The sequence below is a fragment of the Sturnira hondurensis genome, unplaced genomic scaffold (genome assembly GCF_014824575.4).
Source record: "Sturnira hondurensis isolate 20B ecotype Veracruz unplaced genomic scaffold, ASM1482457v3 Scaffold0002840, whole genome shotgun sequence".
In the NCBI taxonomy this organism is placed as follows: domain Eukaryota; kingdom Metazoa; phylum Chordata; class Mammalia; order Chiroptera; family Phyllostomidae; genus Sturnira; species Sturnira hondurensis.
The window spans coordinates 20,511,803-20,531,203 of NW_028075471.1; the positions used below are offsets into that span (position 1 = coordinate 20,511,803).

The 19,401-nt window shown below is 56.6% G+C and overlaps 1 protein-coding gene and 1 long non-coding RNA gene across 2 annotated transcripts; one reads left to right on the forward strand and one right to left on the reverse strand.

Annotated features, from left to right (window-relative positions):
- Positions 1-5: 5 nt before the first annotated feature.
- Positions 6-2,633, forward strand: LOC118983465 (uncharacterized). The gene is made up of 3 exons (XR_005065728.1): positions 6-477; positions 1,597-1,740; positions 2,556-2,633. It is a non-coding gene; the product is annotated as an uncharacterized LOC118983465 (long non-coding RNA).
- A 1,817-nt stretch (positions 2,634-4,450) lies between these two features.
- On the reverse strand, positions 4,451-19,097 carry NPC1L1 (NPC1 like intracellular cholesterol transporter 1). Its single transcript, XM_037041014.1, has 19 exons — positions 18,943-19,097; positions 16,620-18,148; positions 15,350-15,450; positions 14,908-15,080; positions 14,600-14,728; positions 14,230-14,412; positions 13,753-13,867; positions 13,520-13,647; positions 13,035-13,172; positions 12,682-12,771; positions 7,597-7,787; positions 7,305-7,429; positions 6,689-6,821; positions 6,508-6,563; positions 5,894-6,044; positions 5,560-5,791; positions 5,324-5,437; positions 5,056-5,218; positions 4,451-4,944 (listed from the first exon to the last, which is right to left on the reverse strand). The coding sequence occupies exons 1-19, from the start codon at positions 18,994-18,996 to the stop codon at positions 4,754-4,756; spliced, it is 3,996 nt and encodes a 1,331-aa protein (XP_036896909.1). The 5' UTR covers positions 18,997-19,097; the 3' UTR covers positions 4,451-4,753.
- Between the last annotated feature and the right edge of the window lie 304 nt (positions 19,098-19,401).

The following is a 19,401-nucleotide window of genomic DNA, read 5'->3' on the forward strand; positions in this document are numbered from 1 at the left end:
CCTCGCTCGGGCTCGCGGTAGGTCGTCGTAACTCGGGTGGCCTCGTCGCTAGCCCCGCCCCCACCGCCGCTGGCTTCCCCGGGCGGCCTAGCTGAGGACCGCGCTTGAGCTCAGAAGTGGCTTCTAGACCGCAGAGGGCCCGGGCCTGCGCGATTGAGGATTCCTCGTGGCCATGTTGGAACCGGGCGGAAGAGCGTGGGCAGCGGCGTCGCGCGATCCGGGGTGGTCCCGTGGTCCGCGTCCTTAGCCCCCTTGTGCGCCGGTGGGACAGAGGGGACAGGTGCGCGCGTGCCCGAGAGCGCAACTGTGCCGTCACCGCGGAGTGCGTGCCCGCGCAGAGACAGCGCGCCCACGTGTGTGTCCAGAGCTGCGTGGATAAACAGACTGCGTACATCAATCATGTCGGGGAAAGAGCCCGTGGGAGGGGATGCGCTGGCCAGCAGCAGAACTGCAGCACTTGATGCTAAATGCCCACTGGTAAGAGAAACCAGTCTGGAAAGCCTGCCATGCCGTGTCGTATTGGGAAAAGGAAGACTGTAGAAACGGACAGGCCAGTGGTCGCCGGGGGTGGGTGTGAGGCAGGTTTGTTAGGTGGGATCGACAGTAAACCGAGGCAGGGAGAAGGAGGGAGACTTGTCTCACCCATGGACTCAGCAGTCCCTAGCCCGGTGGCAGAAGATCACGTGTTCAGAACATCACCAGAAACACCATGCTAACAGGGAGGAGGGGAGCCCTTACATGGTTCAGAACTCTGGGAAAGAAAGCCTTTGAGACTGTGTAGTCATTCCAAAGCCTGGAAGAGTCCACAGTGCCCAAAGGAAAACACCCATACATAACTTTGGTTAATTACCTGTCTCTGGTCACTATCTGTTTTACAAGGGGTCCCTAGTACTTACAGAAAAGGACAGTAAATAACCAAGGGCAACTACCTCAACTTTAACTGCCTCTTGTCATCTGTTTTACAAGATGAAGAAATGGGATCTGTAGCAAGATAAGGCTTGGGGCTAAGCGACCCCACACATACCTAAGTCTGGGTAGTTATGTCCCCTGAGGAAAGCTGGCAGGACCTTTACCTGTCAATCAATCTGTAACTTCTTCACCCCCATCTCACGAACTATAGAAATCTGTGAGACAAAGGATCTGAGGGTCTTGCAGTCCTTACCTTGCCCTGCCCTGAACCTGTGCCTCCTGCCTCTACCACCACCCTACCCCCCCCCCCCGACCTTGGCATGGTCTGTTCTTGTCCATGGGAACATGGACTAATCACTAATAAACCCTGTGTGCACACTAACAAACTTGCTGATCTGTAAGTAAAGAATTACAATTCTTTACTGTATTAGCAAGAAGAACCGAGGTCCCCCCTCCCCCGGCCCCCCCTAACGGTTGAATGGGCAAAGCACAGGTCCCTGGACCTGTTGGGTGTGATGTTAGTGAGGGATATCTGGATAGCAGTGTCGGAGCCAGAGACATTACAGCACACAGAGAAACTTGATGGATGCACGTTTTTAAAAAGCACCTAAGAGAGTGGGGACCCCAGAGTGGAATGCAGGATGATTCCAGCAAACGATCTAATTGTGTTACAAATATGTGAAACAGCCTCACTGAAGGGAGATTCTGATCCAGGTGACCTTGGACGTGAGTGAAGTCCTAGCACTAAATGGAAAAGGAACTGTACACAGACACTTCATTCCAAGTTGTTCCCACAAATTCTTCCTGCCTACAGTGGAAACGAACAATCAGGTGGGTGGCATGGGGGGTGTGGCCAGGCTCCTGACTTCTGGGAGGGTGTTTGCAGGTAAGAAGGGAGGCAGAGCTGGGAGTTCCATCCCAATGGTGGGTTAGAACAGGCGTTGCTATGAGCTGTTTGGCTTGGCCTCCACGTGGGTGGCTGCCCGTGGAAGTGCTTACACATGTCGCTATGTGTGTTCACATGCATTTCCCTGCTCTCCCCACTGAGAGAGCCCAGAAGCAATGACACCTCAGTAGCAATGTGCACACCAAGCAACCGGACCCTAGTTTCCAATCCTGCCTGCAGAGAAGGGACCAGGACTCCTTGGAGAAATGGATGCTTCTAGGTCTGGGGACCCTATTATGGTGCCAGAAGGTAAAGGCATGCCCAAAAAGGAAAAAAAAAAACCCTCACCATGAAGGTCATATGACAAAAGGACCCAGGAGCCAACTGAGAGAGCTTCCAATGGCCACAGCTAGAACAATTTGACAAACAAATTAATGAAGCAAATACAGTAGCATTATTTCATCACCCAAAGCACAAAATGGCAATCCAGGGGTCCACACTGACACGTGTGCTCACAGTACATTCAGAATGCAGGAGCTCTGCCTTCCACAAGCTGGAACAAGGCTGCCCAGCCGCCAGTGCAGGCTGTGCACAGGCACTTCCCCCCAAAGAGCCCAGCCTGGGAAAGGGGGGAAGATCATTGGAGGGAGGAAGCCCCTGATAGGCACAGCCTTGGCCAGGTGACCGATGTGGTGACAGGGCACCCCTCACCACAATGAGCTGAGAAGGTCACTCTGTCCCTGTGGTTCTCTTCCCCAAGGCCCATAACCTCATCCCACCAGGAGAAAAACACCAGAGAAAGCCCATGGGAGGGACACCTGAGCAGTCTTCCAAATTGTCAGGTCATCAAAAACTGTCCGACAAACTGTCACCCCCACGGAGCTTCTAGAGACATGGTGCCTGAATGTCACACAGTGTCCTAAGCAAGGTCCTGCAACAGGAAAAAGCTGAGAGGGAAGAACCAGGACAATCTAAATAAAGTAAAGGCTTCGGTTAGTAATCGTCACTATTGGTTCGCTGATTGCACGCTGACGAATGCCCCACACTCATGCAATATGTTAGCAGGGTGGGCTGGGCATGGTGTGTATAGGAACTCTGTCCTATCTTTGCAATTTTTGGTAAATCTAAGACTGTGCTAAAAATGTTTTTAATGTATTTCAAAAATGACCATCAGCCATAATGCTCCCCCTCCCCCCAAAAAGCAAGAGGAGGCATTGTCTACCAGGCCTCAGAGAGAGCCCCTGCCAATGGCCAGCTGCCTGTGCCTGCCCATGACTCTCACACACCAACAGGAGGTGAACATGCATGTGCATGTTGCGCAGGGCCTAGGGGCCATCCCTGCAACCCCAGAGGTGAGTTGAAGTTCAGAGTGTGGAATGTGTTTTGGGAAGGTAACCTGACCCCTGACCCTTACACCATGTTAGAGATTAGGCCCCATCAGCCTACTATCCCAGTGCCTGGGAGGCCCTAGCACCAGCGGCAGCCCGTCACCAAACTCGCTGATGTGCTGACATGCATGCTGTTCACGCCGTGTGGGCAGAAGGTTGTGGAAAGCCTGTTAATGAAGAGGATCAGCAGACACAACTGGTCCCGTCAGGTTTTACCACCAGCTGAGTTTGTCCCAAACTCACAAAGGAAAATAGTAATGAACCAGGTTTTCAGAGCTCCTGGGACTCTGGAAGTCCAAGGATGTGCTCATGGGCTGCAGTGGAGCAGCAGTGGGACCCTCTGGTTGTCCACCGGCAGGGCAGCTGACAGGTGGAAGTGGTTTGTTCATGAGCTGGGACACTGGGTGGCATGTGGGCCCACGCGAACACGTCTGCTTTGCATGTCCTCCCATCGCATGAGGTCACAGCAGCTCCTCAGCCAAACCCACTCAATGGAAGAAGGGACAGAGCTGGAGCCCAAGCTCAGCAGCAAGTTCTGGAGGGGGCCTGGTGCTTGGCACTGACCTCTGTCCCTGCACAGGACCTTCCTGGGGCCTGCTGCTGTGCACAGGGGGTCCCTCCCTCCCCACAGGCACCTTGCTTCTCCAGCAGGTTGTCTGGGTGTCACCTCCCTCATGGGCTGCTCCCAGGAAGCAGGCCGCTGTGGGGCCACTCCTGAAGGCACTTCCAAGGAAGGGCTCACAAGGACCTGGCTCCTTTCTTGAAAAGGGGAGGGAAAAACACAGACTAATATCCCCTAAGTCACCCTGCCACGCAGGTGTCAATTGTGTGACTCAAGCCCAGAGGCAGCCAGGCACCCAGAGGCAGGACATGTGACATAAACCCCATTTCTGCCCCACAGACATTTATTAAGCACCAACTCACATGGCCCAGAGCAGGTGGGCTCCTGGTTCCTGCTTCTCTGCAGAGGCTCCAGTGGGGCTGCTCTGAGGCTGCAATGGTGCTCCGGGCACAGAACTGGGGGCAGGTGGCCCAGCCCGGGAGCGGCTCCACTGGCAGCAACAACCGGACAGTCATTGGAGCTGAAGGCCAAACAGCAGCGTTTCCTATCAGGGTCCATCCGTGACCAGAGTGTTTTCCAGAACATTCTGCGACCCCCACCAGCAGGAAGCCCCTCCCGGGCCTCCTGTGGGGTGGGGTCCTGCCCTGTGTCCTCAGGGACACTGAAGATTGGGTGAAGACCGGGGGGCGGGGGGGGGGCGGCAGGGGGGCGGGGATGCACAGGAAGTGGGCAGCTACTCTGAGTCTGCAGCCAATGTGTGTGCCTCTTTCTGGGCCCCGAGAACCAGGTCCCAGGAAGGAGGAGGCAAGACTGTGCTGACCGGGGCTTGTGTGACTTGGAAACCAGGGGCCTGGTGCCTGGGTGGGGGGCCCTTGGGGCACCTGGCCGCCAGAAGGAGTCCCAATGTGGGCTCTCCCACAGGGACAGTCGCTCCCAGGCCCTGAGGGGAAGACAGGCCAGGGTCCACATGGGAGCCCTCAGGCCCCTGGAGCCTGGACAGGGCTCTGCTCACTGGGACAGGGGGCCGCTGCCAGCGCCTGGGCCCACATTCCCAGCAGGATATTCGAAGCTGCCGTTGACATAGGTGCCATTGGCCGAGCAGGTCGGGGAGGAGTGCTTCGGGCAGGCAGCTACCCTGGCAGCAGCCACCTCCGCTGTCCACTTCTGCTCCAGCACCAGAACTGGGTTGACATCAGGCCCTGCAGAGGGACAGACCCAGGGGAGCACGGTCACCGCCCTGTCCCCGGCAGACAGGAGAGCTCCCTGCCCTGCCTGCACTGTGGCCCCTCCCTGGGTGTGCCGGCTCGCACCCAGATAGCTGAGGGCGACAGGCAGGAAGACCAGGCCGTGCAGCAGGCCCAGCAGGGTGATGAGCAGGTTGAGCCGGAAGAAGAAGATCTGGATGAGCTGGGCCTTCGCCAAGCCCAGAACGAGGATGCCAGGCAGGTTGGTCATGGCCACTCCGGCAAATACCTAGGGGTCACAGGCAGGTGTCAGGCTGGGTGTCCCTCGGCCTGCTGAGGGTGTCTTCAGCAGGGCAGCTGGCTGAGGGTGTCCCGCGGCCACCCAGCCACTCACCGCACTGCCCATGGAGACGGTGGCCTCCTTAGCCCTCTCCAGCCGGGTGGGCTTGGTGCTGACCGCAAAGGAGCGGGTGATGTGAGACACGAACTCCACCGAGATGCCCACCGCCTGCGGGCAGGGGGGCATCAGCCTCAGGAGGGCCAGGCCAGGGCCCACACCCAGGCTAGCGGACAGAACTCAGACCCTAGAGAGAGGTGGGTGCGCCCCATGAAGCCACACCAGGTGGTTACCGTGACCAGGTTGATGAGGGACACAGCATTGTAGCTGATGCCCCACAGTGCCATGAAGCCCACGGTGTCCACCAGGACCATGATGATGGAGAAGAGGTTGAGGAGGCCGGAGCGCAGGTCCATGCCCAGCAGGATGCAGCAGACTATGAAGGTGGGCACCAGGCAGAGGCTGAGCAGGAAGAGCCCCTCGGGCACCATGGTCAGGTACTGCTCGTAGAACACGTTGGTGATCCTGCAGGGCCACAGGGTCACCAGGTCACCCGGCGCTTGGCCTCCCACACCCATCACAGGAGGCCCTCCCCAGCCTACCCCTCGGCTGCCGCCCTGGCCTCACGTGTAGGGGAAGACCTCGAAGGCTGGATCGGTGCCTGGCACCTTCCGCAGGTCAGCAGTGATGTTGGCTGCCAGCGCCCGAGCTGCCCGCAGGGCCTCTGTGTAATCCTGCGAGTTCTTCAGGGGCTTGTGGTAGGCCATGAAGCGCGAGGCTGGCACCAGCAGGAGCACAAGGCAGAGGTCAGAGCCAGCCCCAGGCGCCCTCAGGGCCCCCAGGCACCTGGGTTCAGGCCCCTGCTACCACCACGGGTTTATCCGTGATAAACTCTGGGTGAAGGGCCTGCAGCTGGTTTTGCACAAGCCCCGCAGAACCAGCAGCTGGGCAGGACCAAGCCAGCCCTGCCTCTGCCTGGTGGGGCTTTGGGGGCCGCCCGTGGGCCCCAGTGCTGCTCTGTGTGCTCGGGTTGGGAAGGTGGAAGCAGGGAAGACGGCGATGAAGTCTGAGGACCAGGAGCTGGGTAACCACAGCCTCCAACCTCCGACCTCCAAGGACATAGCTAGGAGCCCCCATGAAGGAAGAAGGGGAGAAAGTGCAACAGGAAGGTCTGTCCCTGGGGCCCGTGGGCCCTGGAGCCACTGACTGGGAGCTTCCCTGCCACTTGAGGCCTCACTTACCTAAAATCTGGCCATCGAGGCCCAAGTCCACAGAAGTGTTGTAGGCTGCCAGGCCCCTGGGCATGGGCAGAGTAGAGGGTTAGCTGAGGACCACCTCCACCCTGGGTCCCCTGCACCGACCTCACACTCCTCTGTGCTCCCTGCTCCCTGTCCTCCCTGGCAACACCCCACCCACTCCTACCCTTTGGGACATTTGATGTTGGGCGGGTCGCTGAGGAACCAGGGAAGGTACTTGCTGAACTGCTCCACTGAGGGCCGCACAGTCCCATCAACAAGGTACTTGTTGATGCAGTTCTTGATGCAGGCTAGCGAGGCTGCAGATGGAGCAGGGACTTCAGGCAGTGGCACCCAGGGCCCGGCCGCCCTGTGCTGCTCCTCCTGCCACTCTGCGCCCCTCGCACCGGGCACTTGTCCCACGCACTCACACCCCAGAGCGCCTGGTGTTTCTCTCTAACGGGGCGGGGGGCGGGGGGGCTTCTCTCCCTCCTGGAAACTGCCCACAACTGGGGCAGGTGGGAAAGGGAAGAGAGAGACAGCCCATGGGGCCTCCCCACTCCCCACGTGTGGGAGCTAGTGTGCCCAGGAGACACGCGAGTGCACAAGTGTCCCTCGGCCCAGTGTGGCACCCAGCCCTGTGGCCTGGTGACCAGCAAGTGTGTACTGTGCCTGTGCCCCACCCCTGCTGACCCTGTAGGAGGGTGTGAGGGGCTAAGAAAACCTCGCCAGTTCTCTCCTTTCTCTTGCCTCAGTGTGCCCAAGATGTGGGGGTTGTGAACCCTCAGAGGCCTGGCACTCACTGACAGTGGAGGGGCAGAACTCGTCCTTATGAGGGCCAAAGGCATAAAGGCGGCAGCAGGAGGATGGTGTCAGCCAGTCAATGAAGTCATCCACCCAGGAGGAGGCGGGGAAGGCCAAGTAAGACCTGGGAGTCGGGGCAGGAGGTCAGGGCGCAGGACCAGGTAGACTGGTGGTGGGTCCTTCCCATGGCCTGACTCCCACCCTGGACCCCCCAAGCACATAACAGCAGGTGGGACTGGGACAGGAACAGGAGGGAGGGGGCACAGACCGGGGCGGGGATGGGACACTCACTGCTCAGGGAACTCGGCAGCGTACTGGATCTTCTGGGTGAGGGAGTAGCTATCGCAGCCGGAGCTGGAGCAGATGGCATTAATGCCCGCCTTGCTGGAGAAGTTGTAGCCCCCAGTGGTGACGAAGTAGACCGGGGCCCCCACCTCAAAGTAGCGGTTCAGAAAGAGGAAGTAGTCGAGCAGGTACGAGTCCTGGAACGGAGGACGGTCAGGAAGACTGTCCCACAGGCATCCTGAGGGGCTCACTCCAGCTCAGCCCCAGAGGTACAACCACGGGCACACACTCATGGAGGCACGGGTGCCGTTCCATCACAGAGCCACATGGCTGGAGGTGCTCCCACAGGGGTGCACACCCGGGTATGATCACAGCTGCTCTCACAGAATACACTCAGGGAGGTGAGAGCACAGAGTGCAGACTACAGCCCACTTGAACACACTCTGGTGCACACACACACATGCCTATGCCTGCCACTTGGCCCGCATCACCCCTATCTAGCACACCCGCAGTTTCATAGGCTGGTATGTGACACAGCCCACAAGCACAGGCAACCATCCCTGTCACCCCCTGGGGTACCTGTGCCAGGCAACTTCATGGCCTGTCTCTTTTCCAACAGCGAAAACCTCAGAAGGACATCAAGAGAGAAGGTGAAGCAGGAGCCACCGAGCCCCGCCCCCTGGACAGCCACTGCACTGGCAGAACCTCTTGTGGGATTGTTTTGGAACTCAGGGTGCTACCAGGGGCCTGAAACCCCAAGAACAACTTGGCAGGTAAATTGTGGTTAATTTGGATCAGTTTCAGCTGTTGGCATGGCAGCAACCTATCCATCGTCCTCCAGACACTGGGGAGGGCAGTATGCACACCTCCCAGGGGCAGGCTGCACACTGCTGGCAGGATCCAGGCTGGACTGTGAGGACCCCGACCCCAACTATCAGAAGTCTGTGTTCTGATCATTGGTCTCTGCGTCTGATCTCAGCGGTTCTGGTTGTCATCGTTACCTCCACCACGTTGGGCTGAAGTGACTTCTAAAATATTAAAAGGGCAAGTGCCAATGTACTGTTTTTTTCCCTTTTTCTCCTTTTGGGAACCATTTTAAGAAATAGGAATTAAAAGCAACTACAAATACGTAGGAATTTAGACCATCACCATGAAAGTCCAGGAAAAGGCGAGGCTCAGAAAAGGTTTGGTGAGCCCTGGCCAGGAGGCTCAGTTGGTTGGAGCACCATCCCACACACCAAAACGTTTGGGTTTGACTCCTCCTGGTCAGGAGACATACCTAGGTTACAGGTTTGATCCCCAGCTGGGGTGCATACGAGAGGCAAACAATTGATGTTTCTCTCTCCCTCTCCCTCCTTCCTCTCTCAAAATCTATTTTAAAAAAGAAAAGACTTGATAAGACTTTAACTTTACACATGTGGCTAATTTCCAAGACAAAGACATCAGCAACAATCAAATTAAAAGAAAAATAAAGCAAACCCAAGGGAAGGGGAGAACATGATCTCTACAGTTAGCACATGGGGAGACTCAGATGTCCGTCTTCCAACAACAGCAACAACAAAAGCCACAAGACAGACAAACGATCAGAAACACATGACCCACACCCGGGAACAAAAATCAGCCAGTGATCCTGTCCCTGAGAATGATGGCCTGTGCATGGATTATACAGCCTTTCCAGCAAGACGACTTCTTAGACTTCTCTAAGAAGTCTCGGAACTTAGAAGCTCCGAGATGGTCAAAGTAAAAAAAAAAAGTGCTGAATAAAATGGAAAGATCAATAAATAGAAAACATAAAACAGGCAAAAAGAAATTTGGGAAAGTACAATAACTAATGAAACATTTACTGTAGGGATTCAAAAGCATCTTTGAGTTGTCAGAAGAAAAATCAACAAACACGAAGATAGGACAATCGAAACGATCAGGTCAGGAACAGAAAGGAAAAATGTTAAACTACAGTGAACAGGTTCTAAGGGACCTGTGGGACACTGTCAGGATGGCCAACATTCGCATCATAGGAATCCCAGAAGCACAAGAGAGAGGATAAAGGAAACAGAGAGTTTGTGTGCAGAAATAGTGGTTAAAATTTCCCAAATTTGATGACAGATATGAAATAAGTATCCAAGAAACTTAAACTCCAAGAGACCCACACCAAGGCACACTACAATGCAACTGTTGAAAGACAAAGAGAGAATTTTGAAAGCAACAAGATAGAAAAGACTCTTCACACACAAGGATGTGACCCCAATAAGACTATAAACATATTTTTCATCAGAAACCTTGGAGACTGCAAGAAATTTGAAGCAATAATCACAACAAACACCCAAGGAAAAACACTCAGGACTAGATAGATTTACAGGGGAATTCTAACAATTATTTTTTAATAATAAATTGAAGAAGTACACCTCCAAATTTAATTTAATTTACAGGGACATAATTACTCTTGGGTAAAACTACACAAAGACACTGCATAGAGGGGTAGAGAAAGAGAGATACAGACAGACAGACAGAAACTGACTTACAGGCTTATATTCTTAAAAAGTGTCCAGGCAAAAATTCTCAACAAAACAGTAGCAAACAAAGTTTAATAATATTTTTAAATGATTTTACACCCTGATCAAGTGTGAATGTTACCACTGATGCAAGAATGGCTCAAAATCCAGCAAAAAATCAATGTGATTCATCACATTAAAAACCAAAAATAATAATTAAGAAAAGAAAAGAAAAGAAACCAACAAAAAGAAACGTTGGAGACCAGAAGGCGGTGGGTTTGTATATTCAAAGTGCTGAAGGGGAAAAACTGTCAATCAAGAATCCCATTTCTGGCAAAACCATTCTTCGAAAAAAAAAGGAACAAATTAGGACATTCCCAGATAAACAGAAGTTGAAAGAATTCATTACCACAAGACCTGCCCTGCAAGAATGCTAAAGGGTTGAAGTGAAAGGATGCTAGTATATAACTCAAAGCCACATAAAGATATAACAGTTCCTGGTAAAGGTAAATGCAGTTGACCCTTGAATATGCAGGGGTTAGGGCTGCTGACCCAACCCAGTTGAAAATCCCATTATAATTTTTTACTCCCCCCCAAATATAACTACTAGTAGGCTAATGTTCACCAGAAGCCTTACTGATAACATAAGAGTGAATTAACACACATCTTGTATGTTCCGTATATTATAACTGTATTCGTACGATAAAGTGAGTTAGAGGAAAAAAGTGTCATTAAGAAACATTGTCAGGAAGAGAAAACACATTGCGGTTCTGTATACCGCACTCACTGGCACTGGAAGTTGTGCGTTTACTAGTCATCAGCACCTGCATCAATGTTGCCACACACAACACAAATAACAGCAGATGTAACAGTATTGCCAATGCCACACATCAGCAACAAAAGTGCCTTCCCCAGTCAGGGCACAGGGCTGGGTTACAGGCCGGGTCCCCAGATGGCGGCATGAGAGGCAACTGATCAATATATCTCTCCACTTCTTTCTCCCTCCCTTCCCCTCTCTCTAGGAATAAATAAACAAAATCATTTTTGAAAGTAGTGGTTCTCAAATTAAAAAATAAAGAATGGAAATAAAATCAGATGATCATCCCAATTGCCACAGATAAAACATTTCACAAGATCCCATGCCCTTTCATGATAAAACAACCAAACAAACTCAGAAAAGTAGGAGTGCAATAAAGTGTTTCAGCACGATAAAGGCCATACATGAAAATCCCAGCAGCAATGTCACACTCCAGGCAGAAAGCACTTGCCTCTGATCAGAACAGGAGTGGGCTCTCACCACGCTTGCTCCACTGACTACTAGGGGCTGCAGAGCAAACGGATGGGAAAAGGAATAGAAGGCCACCACGCTGGAGAGGAGCGACTAAAACAGTCTCTGATCATAGATGACATAGTCATACACACATTTAAAAATGCAAGAAAATAAAATTCCACTAACAAATGGTTAGAACTAATAAATAAATTCAGTGAGATTGCAGGAAAGAAAATCAGCACCCCAAAATCAGCTGCATTCATATTCATGAACAGTGGATACTTTGAAAGGGAAATCGAACCTGATTCAAAAACAGGCAAAAGATTTACATAGACATTTCTCCAAAAGAGATACATAAAGCCTTGGCTGGTGTGGCTCAGCAGACTGAGCACTGGCCTGGGAACCAAAGGGTCGCCAGTTCGATTCCCAATCAGGACACATGCCTGTGTTGTAGGTTTGATCCCATCTGGGACACATACAGGAGGCAACCAATTAATGTTCCATTCTCTCTCCATCTCTCCCCCCACCTTCCTCTCTATAAAACATACCCTTCAGTGAAGATTTAAAAAAAATAAAAATAAAGGAAAAAAAAACAGAAAACAGTAAGCGTTGGTCAGGATGTGAAGAAATTAAAATCCTCGTGCACTGTCAATGGGAAAGAAGTTGCTGCAACCACTGTGGAAGCAGTGTGGAGGGTCCTCAAAAACAGAGCCATTGCACCACAGCATCTAGAAAGTCTACTTCCAGGTATTTACCCCAAAAAGGGAAAGCAGGGTTCCCAAGGGGTATCTGTGCACCTGTGTTCACAGCAGCTACAATGTGGAGACAACCCAGTGTCCATCCATAGGTAAGGGAATGATACACATGTATGTGTATGTGTTTATAGATACATGAACAGTACTCAGCCCCACAAGGGAGGGATTGAGGACACCTGCTACAGATACATGAACAGTACTCAGCCCCCAAGGGAGGGATTGAGGACACCTGCTACAGCATGGATGAGCCTCGAGGACATTATACGGAGAGAAATAAGCCGGTCACAAGGACAAGCACAGTATAATTCCAAGGATACGGGGTCCTTAGTGGAGTCGAAATCAGAGACAGAAAACTGAATGGTGGTGTGTGGACTGGGGGAGGGGAGCACAGGGAGTTTGTGGGTAGTGAGGACAGTGTCAGTTCTGCAGGATGAGCCTCTCTCCCCAGGCCCATGAGGGAGGGAGAAGCCCGGCACCCCCACTCGCCCCTGGCCCAGGCTGTCCGCTCCCAGCCCCCCGCTCTGTACTGCAGACCTTCCCACCACCCAGAGGGCCAGGAACATAGCACCCAGCTCACCTTGGGCAGGGCCAGCTCTTGGTCCAGCCCCACACTGATGTGGCACATGAAATACAGACACGCCCCAAACAGGGCCAGCGACAGCAGCAGCTGAGGAGGGAGTCACGCTTGAGAGCCTGGCCGCACAGGGGTCCCCGGTTCTTCCCTGACCTGCATCTGGTCAGCTGTTCTCTGAAACACTCTGGAGTTGGACTTAAGTCCACACAACCTGCCACCCCCTGACCCTGGTCTTCAACACCAGACCCTGCGTGAGCTCAGGACCACAGAGGACTAGGAGGTGAAGGTCAAGCTGAGCAGCCCCCGCCCACCCCCAGCATTGGAAGGGCCCCAGCTGCCCCTCCCACCCCACTCACCACAACCACTCGGGTGACCTGGTGCAGCAGGAACGGGGCATAGACCTTGCGGAAGAATCGGAGCAGTAACCCCTCGTTCAGGTGGGACGGGGGTGGCGTCTTGGCACGGAGGCAGCAGCAGCCGTCCAGCCGGGAGGTCTGGAGGAGCAGCCCCTCCAGGTGACTCCAAAGTAGACCCTGGAAGCCACCTCCCCATCTCCCAGGCACTGGGACACCACCCAGTGTGTGGCTTCTACCTGATACCACCCCTTTGAATTCTGTGCTGTCAACCTCTGACTCACAGTATACTTCAAGACCTCATGTGTGTTAGGAAGTCTGATCCATTCCCCTAAATGACCAGAGCAAAATTACTTTTCTGTATGGGGACTACGTGGTCCAAATGTCCCTGCCCAGTGTCCCTGCCCTAAGCCCACTCTGAGCCTTCTCTGAAGAGTGGGGTTCCCCCACCCCATCCCAGCCAACACGAGGCCAGCCAGGTCCCTGACCTCCTGCCTCCTGGCGTCAAGGGCCACCAGGGCCACGAACGCTGACATCTGCAGCAGGAAGTCCAGGATCACCGCAAGGCCGGAGGTCAGCGCAAAGGTCTGCACTGCGGGCATGGGGGTCAGGGCGCCTGGGGGACAGAGGTGGAGCTCAGGGCAGGGGTCCTGTGCACATAGGAGCTGAGGGAGGGGGGTGCCTGCACCCCGGGCTCCTTGGAGTCCTCGCCCAGACTCACCCAGGAAGAAGCAAATGGCCTCCGAGACGCTGCAGAGCAGCATGCTGGGCCCCACGCTGCCCAGCACTCGGCCGATGTGGGCCTCCAGGCCCTCCTCAGGCTTCCTCGGCAGCCTCTGGAGGGAGAGGGGGACAGCAGGGACCGGGTCCAGGGCCAGCCAGCAGAGGCACATGCCTCGCGTGGCCGTCACCTGGAGACGGGCAGATTCCCAGGACCAGGTAAGCCCTCCCCTCCTCTGAGTCGGGCACAGACTGAGGCTGGGCCTGCTTCGGGGTGCCAACGACTGCTGGCCCCTCTGTGTCCACCAACAGCAGAGGCTAACTGACTCTGACCCATCCCTCCCTGGAACGCCACAAGGCAGCAGAGAGACACAAGGTGACCACAGGGGTGGGGAGGCAGGCCTTGGGCAGGGAGCCCAGGCAACCCCCGAGGGGGTGTCTGGGACGGGGCACCAGGTGCAGGCCTGTGCCCACCCACCTGGTGCTCCAGAACGAAGATGAAGATGTTGTCAGCGCCCACAGCCAGCACCAGGAAAGGCACCACCTGAAGGACCACCATGGAGGTGGGGACGCCCGCGTAGGAGAAGAGTCCTATGGAGGCCAGGACGGCCCCTAGCACCATGGCCACCCCGCCCAGGCCCAGCGTGACCTTGGCATCCACCTGCAATGGCATGGGCTCAGCCTGCGGACATGGGGCTGGAGGAGGCCGCATCCCGCCAGACCCTACTCTCTAGGTTTGCACATCAGAGTGGGGTCTGTCAGGGAGCAGTGCAAGGTATCAGTGCTGGGGACCTCTGCAGCCAGGAGCTCTGGTTGGGGAGGTTCTGGATGCCCCTCCCCCTCCTCACCAACAGGCGGCTCCAGCTGGTGTAGCTGCCCAGGGCCAGAGCGATGTACAGAAAGATGACCAGGTAGCTGATAGCGAAGATGGGCAGGTCCTCGGCAGTGGTCCGGCTGATCTCGTCCTCCAGGGAGCGCTGCGGACACACCCCACCTGCCACTGACCCTTGATGGCCATGGGTCCCGCTGGGCAGCAGTCCTGCCCCTGTCCTCTGGAGCGCGTGATCCCAGCCCAGGGTCACCAAGGATGGGGCCTCAGGCACGCCCCCTCAAGCTGCCTGGGGTGTCCTGGAGCCGTGGACCCCACAGCCCCTACCTCCGCCATGAATGTGACTTGGAATGTGCCAGCCATTTGCCGCTGGAAGGCTTGCATCTCCTCCAAGAAGCCCGCCTCCCAGAGCTTGGCCTGGGCCAGCCGGGGGTCCCCGGGAAGGTAGTTGTTGAGGGAGAAGGTCAAGATCAGGGCCTCTGCTTCAGAGTAGTCCTTCCCTGTGGGGAGAAGAGCTTAGCCTCCAGCCCCTATGACCTCCCCAACACCCCCCCATTATCCTTATCTGCGTCACTGTCTGAGGCCAACCCCATGTCCCTCTCTCAGCCATAGGCACAAAACCAGGGGATCTGAGCAGCTCAGGGAGGGGGGCATCGAGGACAGGCAGGTCTATGGTGCCACCCCGCCCCCACCAGCATGGCTGCCCATCACTGCTCCAGCTCCTGCCCCCTGGTGGCCCTGGTGGTCTCCCCAGGGCTGCCCAGCTCACCCTTGTAGCCACCCACGGCAAGGAATGGGAACACTGGGGCTCCATAGTTGGCCATGCAGCTCAGGCCCAGGGCCGTGCCGTCTTTGAAGGTGAGAGGGGCGCTGGAGGGAGAGGAAGGACTGTTGTCGCCCTGCACCAGCCCCTGATCCCAGCCAGAGCCACTCTTCTTGGTGAAATCTCACGCAGACCAAGGCAGTGTGGACTGGGCCCCTTGGACCAGGGCTGCCCAGCTCATGGCACCACAGCCAGCTGGGCCCCCCAGGCCCCATTGTCACCAAATCCTGATGGGCGAGGCTGGTGGGTGAGCCCCACACGTGGTGCCCTGAGGTGGGGCCCAGACATGGTCCCCAGTCCAGACCATGGTCAGAGCCGCTGAGGCCTCGCACTGCCTGGAGCCTCCTGCCCCTGCCGCCCAGGGCCCTGGAGGCCGGAATGTGTCTCTTTCTTTGTTGAGAACAGTTTGCAGACTCAGGGACCTTGGGCCAGTCTCCACACCTTCTGAGCCCTTACAGCAAGAGCACCGCAGGCCCTGGACAAAGCGCTTGGGGCAAGTGAGCCTACTGGTCACTGGCAGTCCTGGGAGCAAGATTGCCTCCTGGCCTTGAGCAGCACACCTCCCCACCCCCGTGAGCCTCTGTCTCTGTCTTTGAAGTGGGGATAATGGACCCCAAAAGTAGTCATGAATGTCCAGAATAAAAATGAAGCCAGTGTGAGGGCTGGGGACCCAGGCCCAAGCCCCCCCAGCCTGCGGCTCTGAGGTACCCAGGGTCCAGCACAGACCCTGGGAAGCAGCCCCAATGAGGCTTGCCCTCCAACCCAGGCTTCCGAGCGGCTGCGAGGTCAGGACTGTTTCCATGCAACATGGGTTTTTACCCTCTTGCTCTTGAGTGTGTGAAGAACAAACAGGCCACAGATGTGGCTCCCGCACCCCATGGCAGCTAACAGGAAAGGACCACGTGCTGAGAACGCACAATTATCCAGGAAGGCCGCTCAATACTCTTTCCTTCCCTGCTACGGTGTGAGGCCAGCACCCTGGCTGCGCAGACCCCAATGCCAGAATTCAGCACCAGACACACAAACCTAGGATGCGCCCTGCTCTGTCAGGCACTCGGCAGACAGTGAAGGCCACGCACAGATCTGCCCCAGCACACAGGAACCCCACCAGGGGGCACTGCAGTCCCCAAGGCCCAGGCATGGAGCCATGTGGGGATGCCCCGTGGTGGTGCCTGGCCGCCCCAGCACCTGCCTGGAGCCAGTGTCCAGGACTCACTTGGCGCAGTAGAGGAAGTGGTCCCGCCAGTCCACCTGGGAGGTCTGCCCCGTGAGTGTCTGGTTGGCAGTGAGCAGCAGGCTCGTGAGGTTGCTCTGGAAATACTGCAGGAGGCTATTGATGCAGCAGTCGGAGAGGCTGGCATTGCTCGGGTTGAGGGGGGCATAACAGATGTCCCGCAGGGAAATGTTGCGCTGCTCCTCGGGTGACCACACCTGCAGGTGCCGCAGCCTCTCCTGCAGCGCCAGCAGCTCCTGCAGCAGGTCAGTGTCCAGCACCCCACTGAAGTTCTTGGGCCCCAGCAGCAGGGAGTTGTACCTGTAACTGGGCCGGTGAGGTGCCGTCAGGATCACCTGGTTGGTCCGGAAAAAGGGGCCAAAGTGCTGGTCGTGGAACTCCTTCTCCCTCCGGGCCTGGCTGTTGGGGGCTGACCACAACTCCACGGGGTCCGTGGTCAGTTTCATAAAGGCCAGCCCCCCCGCCAAGGCCGCCACCATGGCGCTGGACACCATCAGGACTGTCAGGGGCCACAAGGCCACCCATGTGCCCCAGCCCTGGAAGCCCAGGTTGAGCAGGGTGTGCGTGGAGAGGCTGAGCCTGTTGGAGAAGCTGGGGCTGGCCTTGGGGTCTCGCATCATCCCCGTTTTCCTGCAGGGACGCAGGCGGGGCACCATGAGAAAGGCAGTGATCACAGCGAGGACAGAGCACAGGATGATGACCAGGGCTAGCCCACCGCCGATGCGGCCCAGGTGGAAGGTCGCATCCAGGGCCTCGGGCTGGGTGATGGCCGGGCAAGATGCAGCGCAGTCCTGGCAGGAGCAGGCAGTTGTGCCATCGCCCTGGGACTTGTTGCAGGGAGTGATCTCTCCATCCAGGGGCTGAATCTCACTCCCTGTGGCCTGGCTGGGCTCCCATAGGTGGAAGGTGATGTCCAGAGGCGCCAGACCATTCCCTGTGTCCCCCTGGTAATTGAGCCAGTGCTGGGCATTGCAGAGGGTGGAGCCATAGACGCCACACATGGCGCCCACGGCCAGCGTGGCAGCTGCCGGGATGCGTACCCGGCTGCAGGAGTCGTAGACCTGCTCAGCGAAGCTGCGCTGGTAGAAGGCCTCATAGGCTACCACGGCCGGGGGCTGGCCACCCCCCCGCACAGCCACACGTGTCACGTTCACAAAGACACTCTGGTCAGGGCTGCAGGTGTTGTGGCAGTACAGGCTCACAAAGTTGTCTGAGCAGGCTGGGCAGCGGGTCAGCAGGGCCTTGGTGATGGCCATGCTGGCCTCCAGGGACACCAGCTGCTTCTGGGAGCAGCAGGCATAAGTGGTGTTCGGGCCAGAATAGAGGCGGGGGCAGATGCGCTGCAGGAGGGCAAGATGGCTGCCTGTGATGGGGCGGGCAGGTGTGTTGGACAGGCAGGACACGTTGGACAGCAAGGCCAGGCTGCCAGAGAGCTCGGGGTTCTTCCCACACTCATCATAGAAGGCGCAGTAGCCACGCTGGTGTGTGGGCGTATACAGCTCAGACTGGGCCTGTGGAGTGGGGAAGCCTCAGCATGGCCCGGTGCCAGTGGCCAGGACAGCCAGGGAGGCTCAGGGAGAGGAGGGATGCAGGGCAGCAGCACACCACCAGGGGCTGGGGGAGGGGTGGTGTTGGGGGCACAGTGCACAGGTGCAGCCAGGACTTATCCTGAGTGACCAGGTCACTGACAAGAGGGAGGTGACCCAACAGATCTGCATTGAGTGAAGTGGGTAAGGAGACAAGTGGGGAGACCCTTGGAGGCCACTCCAAGGGGCTGAGTCGGTGTCAGCCACTCCCCACAAGGGCATCATCACCATCACCAATGGCGCCATGGTGCCCCAGCTGCAGGCCACACCCAGAGGCCAGGGACCCTGGGGAGCTTCTGTGCACAGCCTCCCCTCCCCTCCCCTGCTGGCCCAAGAGCCTTTGCCTACCCTCCCAGACCCACAAGTGAACGAGAAACATGACCTCCTCCCAAACCCAAATGTTAAACCCATGGCTCAGAAGCCACCCCACCAGCCACCAAAAGCCAGGGCATCCGCAACAAACCGGGGAGGGGAGACCCTTGGTCACACCCTGTCCAACCGCCTCCGGCCCAGTCCGGTGCCCATCCAACCCCATGACCTGAAGGCTTGAGCAGCCCATACCACCCTACCCACATCCCTCCTCTGGGGTGCCTGGGACCCCTTGGTTATCCAAAGTCCAGCCCCTGAAACCTGGGCCCTCCCTCACTGTCACTAAGAAGTGCCCTGCCTGGGACCCCCAATGGGAGGCATCAGGGACAGGACATAAGCTTCGAACTCACCGACTGCAGGAGCAGGGCCCAGAGCAGCCAGTCCCTCAGGCCTGCCTCAGCCATGCCAGCGCCAGGAAGGGATTCGAGGGAAGTGGGGCTAGGCCACAGGCAGAGGAGGCTAAGGGCTGGGTCCAGGGGACACACCGCAAGGCAGACACCCTGCCAGACAACCTGGCCTCATTGGGTTGGGGACCAATCAGATGAGCCCTGCACCTCCCAGGGCTCCCGCTAGTTAATGATCCACCTGCTCGCCCCTCCCTGCTGTGGCCCCACACTCTCTGATGAGCATCGATGACGATGACGGTGGAAATGCGACGTCTCCCCAACATCCACTTCCCAAAGCAACCTGAGCAGAGAGAGGGCTGAGCCAGCTGGAGACCTGCCACAGCCCAGCACTCACCTGGCCTCTGCTCCAGGGTGTGCTGGCTGGGGGGAGGGGGAGGGGCGGGGGGTGATGCTCAGTGTGGT